Here is a 15331-nt window from a genome sequence, read left to right on the forward strand (position 1 = left end):
GTTGTGATATTTAATATATACACTGATTTATTTTTATCTTTTTTAATTATATATTTATTTTGTTTATTGATTTCATTGTATGCTTAAAGTATGGTTTTTAACTGCTATCTCTGTTTTATTATTGGAAAGCACTTTGGTCAACTTGTTGTTTTTAAAAGTGCTATATAAATAAAGTTGGATTGGATTGGATTGGAATATGGTGGCAACAGATTGACAGACGGGTTGAGAAGTGATGGGGACACTGTACTACTCTGTTGTGGTGAAGAGAGAGCTTACTGTAAAAGCGAAGATCTCGATTTACCGATCAATCTACGCCATCAACCTCACCTATGGTCACAAGCTTATGGTAGTGACTGAAAGAATGAGATTGCAGCAGATGAGGTTTCTCTAAGGGTGGCTGGTTAGAGTGAGGAGTTGAGACATTTGAGAGGGGCTCAGGGTAGAGCTGCTATTCCTTCGTATCAAAAGGAGCCAGTTGATGTGGTTTGGGCATCTGACAAAGATGCCTACAAGGTGCCTCCTGGATGTGGTGTTCTGGGCATGTCCCACTGGAAGGAGACCCATGGGAAGACCTAGAACATGCTGGAGAGATTACATGTCTCAGCTGGGCTGGGGCCGCCTTGATGCTTCCCCTGGATAAGCTGAAGAAGGTGGCTGTGGAGAGGGAGGTCTAAGCTTCTGTGCAGCTGCTGCCCTGTGATCCGGCATGGATAAGCAAGTAAATAAATGTCTGTAAATTTTAATGTTTCAAACACTATTGATGAGATAGATTACAACATCAAGAGAGGGACTGTAGAATGCACATGTTTTTAAACTGTCGGATGGGACAGGTTAAAACACTCACACTCAGACTCGTTACCTTTTCTTTTTCCTCTTTTTCATTGTTTTGTCCATACTGTGTGTTTCATGATTCTTGTTTGTTACACTTCAAAAGTAACTAAGGGCTCTATGTTTTCTAAATTTCTCTGAAACTGTAATAAAAATGACAAACGTGCCAAATCCGACACTTGCAGCCTTCTATTTTTTGGTAAGGCAGTAGGCTTTTTCGTCTTTTTTCCCTCCTTCCCGTGTGTTTAGTACCTATGAGTCCGGCATAGGCTCGGAGACAGAGGCCTGCTGAATCTTTCAGGCAGCCGCTGGCTGTCAGATGAGACGGCTGGCAGTTATTGAGGAAATCAGCCAGTCTGGACCTGGCAACAACACAAACAAACAGTCAATATCAACATTAAAAGCAGGCAAGACTAACTTACACAACACCTTTTTATGTATAATAAACTTAGCACAAAAATAAGAAAATTTTTCTTTGGCTGATTATTTCTTTGCTGTAGCAATACTTCTTAGCAAAAAATCATCTGTCTTTAGAAAGCCTGTTCATTTCCCATTAAATGGCGTCACATTTGTAAAGAAAATGCATTTATGGTTTGAGCAGTTGAGTATATGGGTTGCACCCATGAAAAGTTTGCCAAATATTATCTGCCAAATACTAAACAGCTTATTCTGTTATTGACTCTTGTTTTGATCCTCTGTTACTGTAGACACCAGCTGATGATCAGGTGTTTGATTGGCACCTCAGTAATAGCACCTCTGAACGTGGACCCTGCTACAACAGTCAGTTGGTGTCTCCTTCAAACATGCCATGTTTGATAGATGTGGACAGGGCCCATGCCGTAGGGCAATTTCAAGCAGGTGTTCCACAACACCAAGCTTCAATTTTATTTGGAGTGAGCCCTAATACCATCTCCAAATAGAAGTTTCACGTCCATATATATGGGGGATGTCAGAGACACGCTGCAAAGTGGGCCACTCCCAAGAAGACAAAGCCAAGATTGTCAACTCTCACCACCTAGGACCTTCTACAGATTTACAGTCAAGGTTTGCAGGACAACATGACTGATTTCTCTCTAATTGCACACAGCCAATCTGTGATTTCAAAAGGGTGCCAGGAGGCCTGCTGATTGACCTTCACAATTTGTGCTGGTGTTGGCAACGTGCGCACTGGAAAGTGAACATGTGGAGAAATTTTATGTGGCGTGATGAGTCCAGATTCTGCCTATGGCAGAGACGATGCAGAGAATGCTATATTGACTGGTGGAACAATATGGTAACCACTGTTGGTGGAGGCAGTGTAATAGTGCATCTCCCTCACTAAAGAAAAACAAGGGTTTCAATCATTGGATGCATAGCAGTGAAAATGTATGCTATGCCTTCTGATGATAGTCCCTAAGGGAAGCATGTATAATGTAAACAGAATTGGTCCTAGCACTGAGCCCTGTGGAACCTCAGTGTGTGAAGAGGACTCTCCATTTACATGCACAAATTGGGGTCTATTAGATAGATATGATGCAAACCACTGCAGCGCAGTACCTGTAATACCTACAGCATGTTCTAATCGCTCTAATAGGATATTATGGTCAACAGTATCGAACGCTGCACTGAGGTCTAGCAGGACAAGCACAGAGATGAGTCCACTGTCAGAGGCCATAAGAAAATCATTTGTAACCTTCACTAAAGCTGTTTCTGTGCTGTGCTGAGCTCTGAAACCTGACTGAAACTCTTCAAATAAACCTCTGCAGATGATCTGTTAGCTGTTTGACAACTACTCTTTCAAGGATGTTTGATATAAAGGAAGGTTGGAGATTGGCCTATAATTAGCTATAAGCTGTTATGCCTGTTGTACATAGCTGATTAAAAGAGAGGCTGATCATGTTTAAGACTGAAGCATTAATCAATAGTAGGACTTCTTTGCGCAGCTGCTAGTTTTAGTCTCTATAAGGAGGTTGAAACCACCCACAATAATTGTTTTATCTGAAATGAGCATTAAATCAGATAAAAAGTTTGAATTCAGACAAAAACTCTGAATAAGGCTCAGGTGGTGACAACAAATGAAATTGCTTTTTAAGTTTTCCAGCTAGGGTGGACAAGGCTAAACATTAGGAATAAATGAATGAATGTAAACTGTCTGGGTCTTTGCTTGATTAACAAGCTGGAGTGCAAAACTTCTGCACCCCCGTCCTGTGACAATTACATTTAATCTTCCTAGAAATGCAAGTTGCTCCAAAGTGGATGGATGCCATCTCTCCTAAACAGACGAGATTTCCCCTAGAAAGTTTACCAATTAGCTATAATGCCCACATCCTTTTTTGAACACCACTCAGACATCCAGCAATATAAGGAGAACATGCAGCTAAATGTGTCAGTCGTTATCGGACAGCATAAGGTACGCATAAGAAAACTACAGTGTCTGAAATTGTTTTGCTAAAGTTACACACGATCCAAGATTAATTTCAGTCAACTTTGATTGACATGACCAGGTGTCATTACTGCTGACATGAATTATAATTTTCTGGAATTTAATTTTACCCTCAGCCAGCAGTTTTAACCCTTGGAGGGTCCTTAAAAAGACATCCACCTTTATGCCTAAGGACAATAAATGTCCTTATGACCCTCCAAGGGTTAAATTTCCCTTAATGTCCCCTGCTCTGGCCCCTGGAAGACAATTCACTATGGGTGTTGGTCTCTCTAGCTTCACATGTCTTCAAATAGGACCATGTGTAACCAAGTTGGGGACCAGGAGGAGTTGAGCATTAGAAGTGCCAGGCTGTTGTCATTGTCTATGGTTCTTTCACATGCTACTGAGGCCCCTGTTTGTTCCATCCATCAGCCATCCATTTCCTGATGCTTATCTGAGTTCAGGCAGCAGTCTCAGCACAGAAGCCATGACATCCCTCACCCAGCCACCCTTTTCAGGTCATACGGACATTCCCAAGACAGCTGAGAGATAATATCTCTCCAGGAAGTCTTGGGTCTGTCCTGGGCCCCCCTCCTGGTACAACATGCCCAGAACACCTCACCTAGAAGGTGTACAGAAGACATTTTAGTTAGATTCCTGAATCACCTCAACTGCGTAGACGAGCAGCAGCTACTCAGTCCCTCTTGAATGACTGAGCTCCTCACCCTTTGGCTGGGCTCTCTTTCCACACTTGTGTTCACAACCTCATTCTTTCAGTCACTAATCAGAGCTTATGACCATAGGTGAGGGTAGGAGCCTAGATTATCTGGTGAATGAATAGCTATGCTTTAACACTCAGCTTTCACTTCACCACAACAGATTAGTACAGCACCTGCATCAGTGCAGACACCTCCTGGATCCATCTGCCTTATGTTCCACTCTAACTCATGAACAAGACCCCGAGATACTCGAACCCCTCCACTTAGGCCAGTAAGTTGTCCCTGATCCAGAGTGTGTATGCCAACTTTTTCCAGATCAGACTTGGGGGTGCTAATTCTAAATTCTCAGGCCACCAAAGTGGAGAAACTCCACTACTTGGCTGCCCTTTACATGCTGTTCTATCCATAAAAACTTTGAACAAAATCAGTGACAAAGGGCAGCTCAGGGGGAGTCCAGCAACCACCGGAAATGAGTCCTACTTACACCCCATACTCCCAAAGCACCCCCCACAAGGGACCTGGGCAAATGCCTTTTCTAAGTCCACAAAATGCATATAGACCACTTGGGCAAACATACATCCTTCTAATATCCTTAAGAGGATAAAGAGTTGGTCCTGTGTTCCACAACCAGGATGAAAACAGCATTGTTCCCTCTGAATCCAAGGCTCAACTAACACATGGAATTGTCTTTTCATTACTCTTGCATAAACCTTCTCAAGAAGGCCAAAGAATCCCACTGTAGTTGGAGCACACCCTCCAGCCCCCCTTCTTAAAGATAGGAGCCACCACCTGAGCCTGCATATTCAGAGGAACCATTTGAGACCTGCACATGACAATGCAAAGATGTGTCAGCTAGGACAGCCCTACATCGACAGTCTTCAAGAACTCTCATCCACTCCAGGGGCCTGCCACTATGCAGTTGTTTAACTACGTGAGTGACTTCACCCCAGTGATTAGCGAGTTGTCCCCCTCCTCCTCTGCATCAGTGCCGCACCCCGTTGGCCTGCCAGTACCTGTCAGCTACCACTGGAGTCCCACAGTCTAACACAGTCACAGTCTTTAAGCCCAATAAAATTCCTTCAACCTGATGGCTCCCTTCACCTCTGATATCGACCATCTGGTTCTGGGATAAGATAAGATAAGATAACCTTTATTAGTCCCACACGTGGGAAATTTGTTTTGTCACAGCAGGAAGTGGACAGTGCAAAAGTTATGAGGCAAAAATTAGAATACAATTTTTAGATTGTACAGATTTTAGATTTAGATAGATTAAATTAGATTGCTGTCACAGACACCAACAACCAACAATCTTTCAGTTGCAGCTCTTTGCAGCAGCCTTAGCAGAAGTGCAGAACATGGTCCACTCAGACTTAATGTTGCCGGCCTCCCTTGAAATGCAATTGAAGCCAGAGATGAAAACAGAAGATCTTGATGACTGTGACAGACATTCCCAGTGCACTGGTACACCAGGTCTGTCCAACATTTCCTCCCACCACCTGATCCAACTCACTATCAGGTAGTGATCAGTTGACAGCTCAGCACCTCTCTTCACCCAAGTATCCAAAACATGCGGCGGCAGATCTGATGATACGATTACAAAATCAGCAGCTGTTCTGCTCTACTAGAACCCTAACTTCAGTGACTGGATGAAGATGACAGACAAGACCTGTTCCCAGACCCAAAGCAACCCACTTGTCTTTATACATACAAGTATACCCACTGCTGCCTGCCACCTCTCGCTAAGGGTAACTCCAGAGTGGAACAGAGGGCCCTGACAACATAACTCCTGGGACCAATGGGACACACCAACCACTCTATTGCGATAAGGAGTCAATTTATAGAAGGAGGACACAGGAATCATAACTTCTTAAACTGCTAGTATGTCTTGCTCCTTCAGATTTAAATTATCCAAACCATTAAACAACATGAAACAAGAGTCAATTGCTGAATAAAGTGTTTGGCATTGGAAGCAAAATCTTTCATTGGCTGAAATGTAGCCCCAAACCATAACAAAGCCTCCATTAAGTTTTACAGATAACTGTAAATGCTCACTGTTAAACCTCTCCTGACCTACTTCATATATACTGATAAAATTGGCAGCAGGCCTTCAATCCAAAGTTTTTGTTTTTTGGTTTAACTCTTTACGTTGAAATCGTATGTAATTTGGTATTTCTTTTGGGTTTCTTTCCTTAAAAATGGCTTATTAACTGCAACTCTTCCACTGAGAGCATTACTGACGAGGTTGGATCCGAGAGTAGACAGATCAACTTAAGACTCGGATGCATCTCTCAGGTCCTATGTCAGATCTTTGCAGGATCCCCCCCCCCTTTTTTTTTTTCTTAAGGACATTTCATATACTGCCTATCTACTCTAGATAGGTTGTTTTACATCTTCTGCTTTTGTCCTCTACTTGTCAAGGTTCCTCAGATTTTATTAAGGTCAAACTGCACACTGTGCTAAGATACACAGAGTTTTGGGCTAATAGCGCTTTGGGAATCATTTAGTTGGTGAAGAAATGTATTGAAGTGCTCAAAGACACTAACTAAAATGTTTCTTTGGATGTCCAAAGAAAAGCTTCAGAAAGCCTGAGGAAATATTGCTCAAGATCACTTTAAAAATTACAAAATATTCTGGCTCACTGAAAGTAAAATATAAAGAAAGTAGGGGTGGCTCACAGTACTGTACATCTGCCTCTACGCTTTATGTCTAACCTGCAAAGGTCGTCTCGGCGACAGAAGCTTTGCTGGTGGAGGCAGTTCAGTTGCAGACCTTCTTTGTCGTGGTAGGAGCAGGAGGGTACAATGGTTTTCCTTCTCCTCTCACCACACAAGGTATCAGTGCAGCGGCAGAACAGGACACCCAGGCTGTACTCTTCTGGCACCCGCTCCAGAAAGCGACGTAATGATCGGTGGCATTTGTGTTGGTTACATCTGTTGGTACCAGGCATCGGCTTTGTGCAGGCTAGCACATATTCTGATCGTAGGTTACCACACTTTTCGTACAAGCCACAGTCTTGTGCTGCCTTCAAGCACTGGTTCTCACCACCCAGTTGCATGAAAGATGAGGCTGGGGGGGTGTCAGAAGAATAGACCAAGAGAAGATATTCATTCCTAGGATTAGCATACTCTTTGACTACATTCCTCAACACATCAGTTCATACCTGGGATTTTAAATCAGCACGTAATTGGATCTGGCTTCCAAACACTTTTTGCAAAAACATGAAGGCTATATCATTTCTATTAGAGAACAAATATCAGAGTCCTGCACAGTTTTAACAAGCTTGATTCAGTACAGAAGCAAAACCATTACCTGAAACTATAATCCAAGCCTGGCCATTAGTGATCACACATTTAGGCCATTCTCAGACATTCTCAAAGTTTTGTGTGCTACTGAGCTGAATTTTATAGGCGGTTCCACATTGAAACAGTCAGCATGTCTGCATTGGCCAGGCTTGTTAATAGCAGCAACTGGTGGATGCATGTTGCTTTTGCTTAATCATATGTGATGGTAAAACACTTAAAAGTAAAGTGGGGAAAGGAAAAAAATAGCAGTTTTAGATTGACATTACAAACTGAAATAATACTGTGGGTAAAATGCATATTGAACATGTTATCAATTTTCAAAGTGAAAGTGTTTTCATTGCTCAAGAATGAAATGAAATGAATGAATGAATGAATGGAATTTTGCATGGTAAGTGTGCATCCAGGCCATGGCAGTTGAATACATTACTTATTGTTTTCTTTAAAACAATTGTAACTGGTGATTCCAGATTTTTCTGTACCTCTCCACAAGTGGTCCTGGGCTCGTGAACAATTCTTTTGATAATTCGTTTCACTCTTCTGTCTAGAACCTTGGCTACTGGTTGTGACCAGTTTATGGTGAAATGATGTTCTTTCCACATCTGGGATATGGTCCAAGACGCTGGAACCTTCAGGAGTTTGGAAGTCCCTCTGTAGGCCTTAAGAGAGCCATTGTTTTGTTCTCTGTTTGCTGACAGATTTCAGCTGTGTCATGACTTTCCATGCCTTTTTATACCTCCCTTTTTTCGTGTGTTCAAAACCTTAATAATAATAATAATAATAATAATAATAATAGAAAGCACTGTGGCACACTGTTGCCTCACAGTAAGAAGGTCCTATATTCAGTGTTCGCCTTTCTGTGTGGAGTTTGCATGTTCCCTGTGGTTGCGTGGGTTCTCTCCGGGTACTCCGGCTTCCACCCACAGTGCAAAAATTTGCAGTTAAGCCCCTTTTCCATTCGTAACTACTCAGATTGACTCGCCAGGGTTTTCCTTTATGTCATATTACCTGGTACCAGGTACTTTTTTAGTACCTGCTCGGCCGGGGTTCCAAGCAATCCAACCAGGAACTAAAATGTGACATGGCCACGCTGCATGCCACCGATTTCCTGGTCACTCGATGAGTCATGAGAGCGTCTTGTTCACAATAATTAAAAACGCCATTTTTGAAACCTGGGAACGAGGGAAATGGCTACAGAAAAACTGCAGTGATTACCTGAGGAATTGGAGGAAAAGCCCCCGAACAAGCAGCAGGCACATTCTTGCCTCATTCGTGCCACCTTTGTTGTACCATTCGTGTTGCATATTAATAAATAAATAATAAATTCCTTAGAATATTTACATTACTGTACAATACCAACTGTCCAATAAAGCAATATAGTAGGAAACAAAAATATATGGACTGTCCATGGATAACAAAAGGTCTGCAAAATGCATGTATAAAGAAAAATGCTCTATACAGAGAGTTCTTAAGAACAAGAACTAAAGATGCTGAAATCAGATACAAAAGATATAAAAATAGGTTAACTAATATACTTAGATTTAGTAAAAAGGAATACTATAAGAAGCAATTAGATATAAATAGAAATAATAATAAAAGATTATGGGAAATCCTGAATAGTGTTATAAAATGTGGGACTGGACAAAAGAACTATCCCAAGTATTTCATTTGTAATGACCATGAAGAATACAATATGGATGTTGTGGCAAATAGTCTCAATGAATTCTTTGTAACTGCTGGACCAAATTTAGCAAGAACAATCACTCATCCTGGGAAAGCACAGGAAAAACCCGATACACTGATTGACAGAAATCCATATTCTATGTTTCTCACAGCCGTTGATGAAAATGAAGTTCTTGAAATTGTCAAAAAATGTAAAAATCACAAATCTTTGGATTGTAATGATATTGATATGATAGTGGTTAAAAGAGTCATTGAGGCTATTATAAAACCATTTACATACATCTGTAATTTATCATTTCAAACTGGTCGATTTCCAGACAGAATGAAAATAGCAAAAGTTATACCTCTATACAAATCTGGAAACAAACACCATTTCACAAACTACAGGCCGGTCTCTTTACTACCTCAATTCTCAAAAGTTCTTGAAAAACTGTTTAAAAACAGACTGGAAAAATTTATAGATAAACATAAACTACTCACTGAGAGTCAGTACGGATTCAGATCAAGCAGATCAACATCATCGGCACTATTAGATTCAATAGAATACATCACAAATTCCATAGACAAAAAGCAATATGTGGCTGGGTTATTCATAGACTTGACAAAGGCATTTGACACTATAGATCATGATATATTAATAAGAAAACTGGAACGTTATGGTGTCAGAGGGGTAGTTTTAGATTGGGTCCGGAGTTATTTAAGTGACAGAAAGCAGTTTGTGAAAATAAATGGTGGTTGCTCCTTATGTATGGACATTGCTTGTGGTGTACCCCAAGGGTCAGTTTTGGGTCCAAAATTCTTCAACTTGTACATTAACGACATCTGTAAAGTGTCCAAAGTATTAAAAATGGTTCTCTTTGCTGACGATACAAACATTTTTTGCTCTGGTGATGATCTGCAGAATTTATTGGAGGATATGACTAATGAAATAAGTAAAGTGAAGTTCTGGCTTGATAAAAACAAATTATCATTAAATTTGAATAAATCTAAACTGATGTTATTTGGAAATAGTAGTTTAAATACAAATAAATTTCTGGGGGTAATAATAGATGAAAAACTTAACTGGAGAGCTCACGTAAGATATATTCATTCCAAAGTATCACGAAGCATTGCAGTACTAAACAAGGCAAAACAGGTATTCGACAGAACATCACTTCATATTCTCTACTGTTCACTGGTTTCACCATACTTAAGCTATTGTGCAGAGGTCTGGGGCAATAACTATAAAACCACATTACATTCACTTTTTACTCTTCAAAAAAAAGCAATTCGAATCATCCACAATGCAGGTTATAGGGAACATACAAACTCACTATTTTTGCAGTCTGAAATATTGAAAATTGACGATATAGTGAAATTCCAAACAGCACAAATTCTATTCAAAGCAAAAAATAAAGAACTGCCAGGTAATATTCAGAGTATGTTTTTTTTGAAAGAAGGAAGTTATAATTTAAGGGGTTTTTGTAACTTCAAAACAATGAAGGTACGTACTACAAGAAAAGGCTTTTGTGTTTCTGTTCATGGAGTGAAACTATGGAACAAACTGAATATGGAATTAAAGCAATGTCCAAACATAAAACTGTTCAAAAAGAGTTATAAAAATATGATCTTCTCGATCTATAAAGAAAAGGAAAATATTTAAATTAAGTGAATGTCTCTATTTAAAAACAAACAAACAAACAAAAAATTCATGATGTGATATTATAGTATATAGTATATCAGAAATCTGTTCACTATTTTTATTACAAATTATATCAGTAAGGAAGCTGACTAAATATTCACTGATAATTTATGGCAAAGGGGTGGGATTAAATAAGTGTATACTTCTTCCCACTCCCTTTCAACATGTAAATTAATCAGAATGTTTTTTTGTATGTAATTTGTATAGTATTTTTTTTCTCTCTTATTTCTTTTCTAAATGTACCTGTATATTGTTCACATGTTGAAATAAAAATTACCAATCAATCAAAACCAATCAATCATATTAAATAAATCACGAGGCACCCAGGCTATGACAACAAGCATTCACTCTGGGCTGTAATGGAAAACCAGTTGATCCGAGTTCATCCGAGTCGTGGTGTTTCAATGTGTCTTCACCATGTCTTGAATTCTGAGATTTAGCAGATGGTGGAACCCATCAAGTTTGTCAGGAGCTAAGCTAGAAGCGACCAAGGGTACCACATTCTGCTCTTCACCAGTTAAACATACTACAATTTCAGTACTGCAAACTACCCAGTTTGTAATATAACTGTTGTCTAATATAAACCTTAAATTATTCTCATCTAATGTGCTTTTGAAGACATTTTAGAATAAGAAACATCCAGATAAATTCAGCAACATCTCATGTACATATTCAATATCCGATTTAAAACCTTGGATAGATTAGAACATTATATATAAGCTTCAAATGTTTAGCTTATCAAACTTGCTGAGCATTCTTTAATTTAGAAAATAATCTTCAAAGAATTCACACATTAATTTGTTTAAAGGTTACTGTGAATATGCTCCACTTCTGTAAAACTATCTAGATGCTGAAATACCTTAAGCACAACTTCATATCTGAACATATCATATGTGATGAAAACACAATTGCAGGCAGGATCGTGTGGTGGCTTAGCTGTCTCTGTGGCATCAGAGACAAAGAATATGAGAATGGAGCTCATAAAAATTAAAATTGCTTGACAATATTTTGTATTAAACTGCCAGTCAGCTTTAATTGCTCATTAAATGAAGGTGCCTGAATCCCAATCTAGATCATTCTGGGTTATTTTAACTCCTGCATATACACAAAATAAATGATAATACCCTATATATATACTCATACCATATAAATAATACTTATTACTTTCCTACATTAAAGTTTTTCTAATTTGATTCAAATGAATGAAGTGGTATCTAAAATTAATAAATAAAAATAAAATTACATTTACAGCTAGAGAACACTATAACATCTGTTATTGGCACGAATCTTGCCTGTGATCCAAAGTTCTTCAATTTTCTGGTAACATTTTCGGTTTGGATACAGGATATCCAAATAAGACAAATGGATGACAGTCTGATTACCCACTGTCTGTGTAACACTGCAGGTGGACTTTTGAATGGGTCGATATCAGCATGCAGCGTAATGCTGCTTGGGAACATTTACAACATTTCAGTCTAACCTTTTGTTTCTCTTTTGTGATGCTCGGTCGCTGCAGAAATTTCTAAGTAGTATGTTGTTTTTATGGAGGAAAACTGGCCCAAAGTTCATTTTTGTGATGAGGGAAATTTAATTTAGCTAGTTCAGATGAGAAAAAAATATATTTGGGGGAAATCTGGGGAAAGATTTTGTGAAGTGAGAATGTGAACGGCATCAATCATTCAGGAGTAGCAGTTTGGTCTCTTATTGATCTACATGGCAAGTTGAACAATAAAGTTTATCTTAAGCTCTGTCACAAACAAACAGCTTGTATCCACAGGCTGAACTGGAAGAACAACAGAGAGGCTGTACACAAAAAGGGGATAAGCAGGTGCTTCAATGTGTGCAGCTAAACGATGTGTAATGTGTTCTGTGTAAGTTGGTGTGGTTATAACTACTGTAGCAAAAGAATTTCCCAAATGTGGGGTAAGTATTACTCATTTGTCATGTACATAAGATTGTCCTATGCTGTAAATTATGGGATACAGTTTGTTTTTTTTAAAGGTGTAAAATTAATCACAGTAATTCTTCTCACCGAGTACTAGTACTCTTTAAAAAAATGACCCTCTGAATCTACAGCAGGTAAAATAAGTAGATAAATAACATAATATAGTTAATAATATATTTCTAACGATACTACTGACATGAAATTCTCATCAGATGTCGATAACAAAGTAAATAAAGACTTACACTAACAAAAAGAAAACAGAAAAAACAGAAAAATTTCAAGACTGATTGATTTCAAGACCTTCACAACCTTATCGTTCTAAAATATACTGATGGCATTGGTTATAAAATGATTTCTAAAATAATGAAGCTTCCAGTAAGCATTCTTGGGGCCATAATCCAGATGTGGAAAGAACATAATTTCACCAAAAACCAACCACAACCTGGCACTCCTAGCAAGATTTCAGACAGAGAGAAAATAATTATCAGAAGAATTGTCCAAGATCCAAGGACCACTTGTAGAAAGCTACAGAAAGACTTGGAATCGGCAGGTCCAATAATCTCAAAGAAAACAAGTAAACCTCCAGGGTGTCACCACACAAGATTCACTTTCTGAAAAAAGCATATTGAACCTTTTTTTAAGTTTTAAATTTAACTCTTTGAATGCCATAAAATACACCATATCTGAGGCACTTGCTGGTCAAAAGGCACTTTATAACACCATATGAACAGTGATGTTTGGAAGTAGGTACATCAAAGTGTGGGGCTGTTTTCCACCACCTGACACTTCATATAAGTGAAGGAAAGATGAATGTAAAAATGTACCAAGACATTCTTGATAAAAAAATCTGATGCCATCTACCATGAAGATGAAAAATGTGGTTTCAATTGGTTGCAGAGAAAGAAGATAAAGCTCCTAGAATGGCCCAGCCAAACATATGACCTGAATCCAATTCAAAATCTATGGAAAGAACTGAAGAACTGAGGTCATAGAAGGGACCCACCGAACTTTCAGGGTTTGGAGACTGTTAAGGTGGAAGAATGGGCCAAAATCAGACCTGAGCAATGTTTGCACCTAGTTTCCCCATATAAAAGGCGTCTTGAATTGATTACCAATAAAGGCTTTTGTATGGAGTATTAAACAACTCTCTGTAAGCATGTTCATTTCTCACTATAGCACTTCGTTTAATTTATGGACCTCTATGGTTTGATTTCTTTGAATGTGTGGATTGGATGGGCTGTTACCAACATCAGATTTCATAGCACCTTTAGAAATATATTTACTTGGAACATGTTCAATACTTATTTTACCCGGAGTAGACTGGGATTCCTCCCCTGGGAACCTTGAGTATGTTTCTTATCAGTGTTATAGCTACCTATTAGCTTGAGACATTTGACAGTTTATGCTCTTTTGGATATGTCCAAAAGTAATCACCAGTTTTTTTAGGATATGTTTTTCATAACAATAAATGCCTGTTGCGTGTCTGTTCCATTCAGATAAGTAGATGCTGGGACATTTCTGGATAAAAGAAAATATGCAGCTGAACAAAGGAGACCGACCTAACACCACTAATGTGAGTGCACACTGAAAACCCTGATGGTGAAAATATTGTTGATGTAAATGGACTTAGAAAAGCAGAGATTAGAAAAAAACAGTAAAAGATCAGTGTCACTACATGATATTGATTGATATATACTTAACAACATCTCTGAGGCTTAGTGAGCCATTGATCTGCTTCACTGCTATAGACATCTATGTCATTAAAAACTCAATGTGCAAGTCCACAAACTCAATGTGGTTAATCGTGAAAAAAAGACTGCACAAGTGACCATGTGCTTATCAGTGTGTGTTTTACCTGCCACTAACGAAGCCATGTGTGTATCCACAAGCATGTCGTCATATGGAGATGTTTCCAGCTCCTCCTCCCCTGGGGACAAAGGAACACACAAACATTAGCAAACCTATCTGTCTGTTTATGATAAGGCAAACATATTTAACCTCCTAGGACCTGGCGTCCACATATGTGGACATCACATTTTTGTTTATTTAGACCCAAATACTCAATTTTGCTCTACAAGGGCCTGATGTCCACTTACGAGGACATTATACTACCACTGTTCTATCAAAATTTTAAACGAACATCCTCATTTGTGGCTCTCATTTTTCTTAGAAACAAAAATTGGGTAAAAATCTGGTAATTCTTTGTTTTTACATTCATCGGGCCCCAATCAGCCCAAATATCAGAGAGAAATTAAAAATGCATGCTGTGGAAGAGTTGGGGTCTTAGGAGGTTAAAAGAAAAACTTAGGTAATGCATCGAAATGATATCGGAATTCCCCACTTATATTCACACATCTGTTTTCATAATTAAAGGATTTAATTAATTACAGATTCCCGAGGAAAGAAATTGGCTCATGCTTACTGATTGGTTTTAGGTTAACTCTGAGGTTGTTCAGTTTAACTGAAGTGCCACAGTCCTACACCATTACTTCAAATTCACTTAGAAAAAGTCCCAAGTCAAAAAGAGACCCACTGAACTGGGAACACCAATAACCATGATGTTTATCCAGAGCCAGGTCACAGAAGCAGAAAAACCTAGGCTCGCCCTCTCCAGCTACCTTCTCCAGCTCACGCTCATCCATCCAATTCATTATTCTCATGCCAGCTGAGAGATCTGAGCGGTTTGTCATGAGTCTACACATGGACTCCTCATGGCAAAGTCTGAAAAGCCAGGGTTTGGGCCACCAGGGCCTCCACCTTTGACTGCTGTCTAAC

General features: G+C 39.0%; 1 protein-coding gene across 1 annotated transcript in view; it reads right to left on the reverse strand.

Annotated features, from left to right (window-relative positions):
* Nucleotides 1-15331, reverse strand: part of LOC102308793 (GDNF family receptor alpha-4) — a gene marked incomplete at its 3' end in the record, with an annotated part of 74889 nt that overhangs the window by 19135 nt on the left and 40423 nt on the right. Inside the window, 3 exon segments of the mRNA XM_005949727.3 lie at nt 1081-1190; nt 6660-7014; nt 14412-14483. Coding sequence (XP_005949789.1) covers nt 1081-1190; nt 6660-7014; nt 14412-14483 — 537 coding nt within the window.

The sequence above is a fragment of the Haplochromis burtoni genome, unplaced genomic scaffold (assembly GCF_018398535.1).
Source record: "Haplochromis burtoni strain Fernald_Lab_line unplaced genomic scaffold, NCSU_Asbu1 Contig_672, whole genome shotgun sequence".
In the NCBI taxonomy this organism is placed as follows: Eukaryota; Metazoa; Chordata; class Actinopteri; order Cichliformes; family Cichlidae; genus Haplochromis; species Haplochromis burtoni.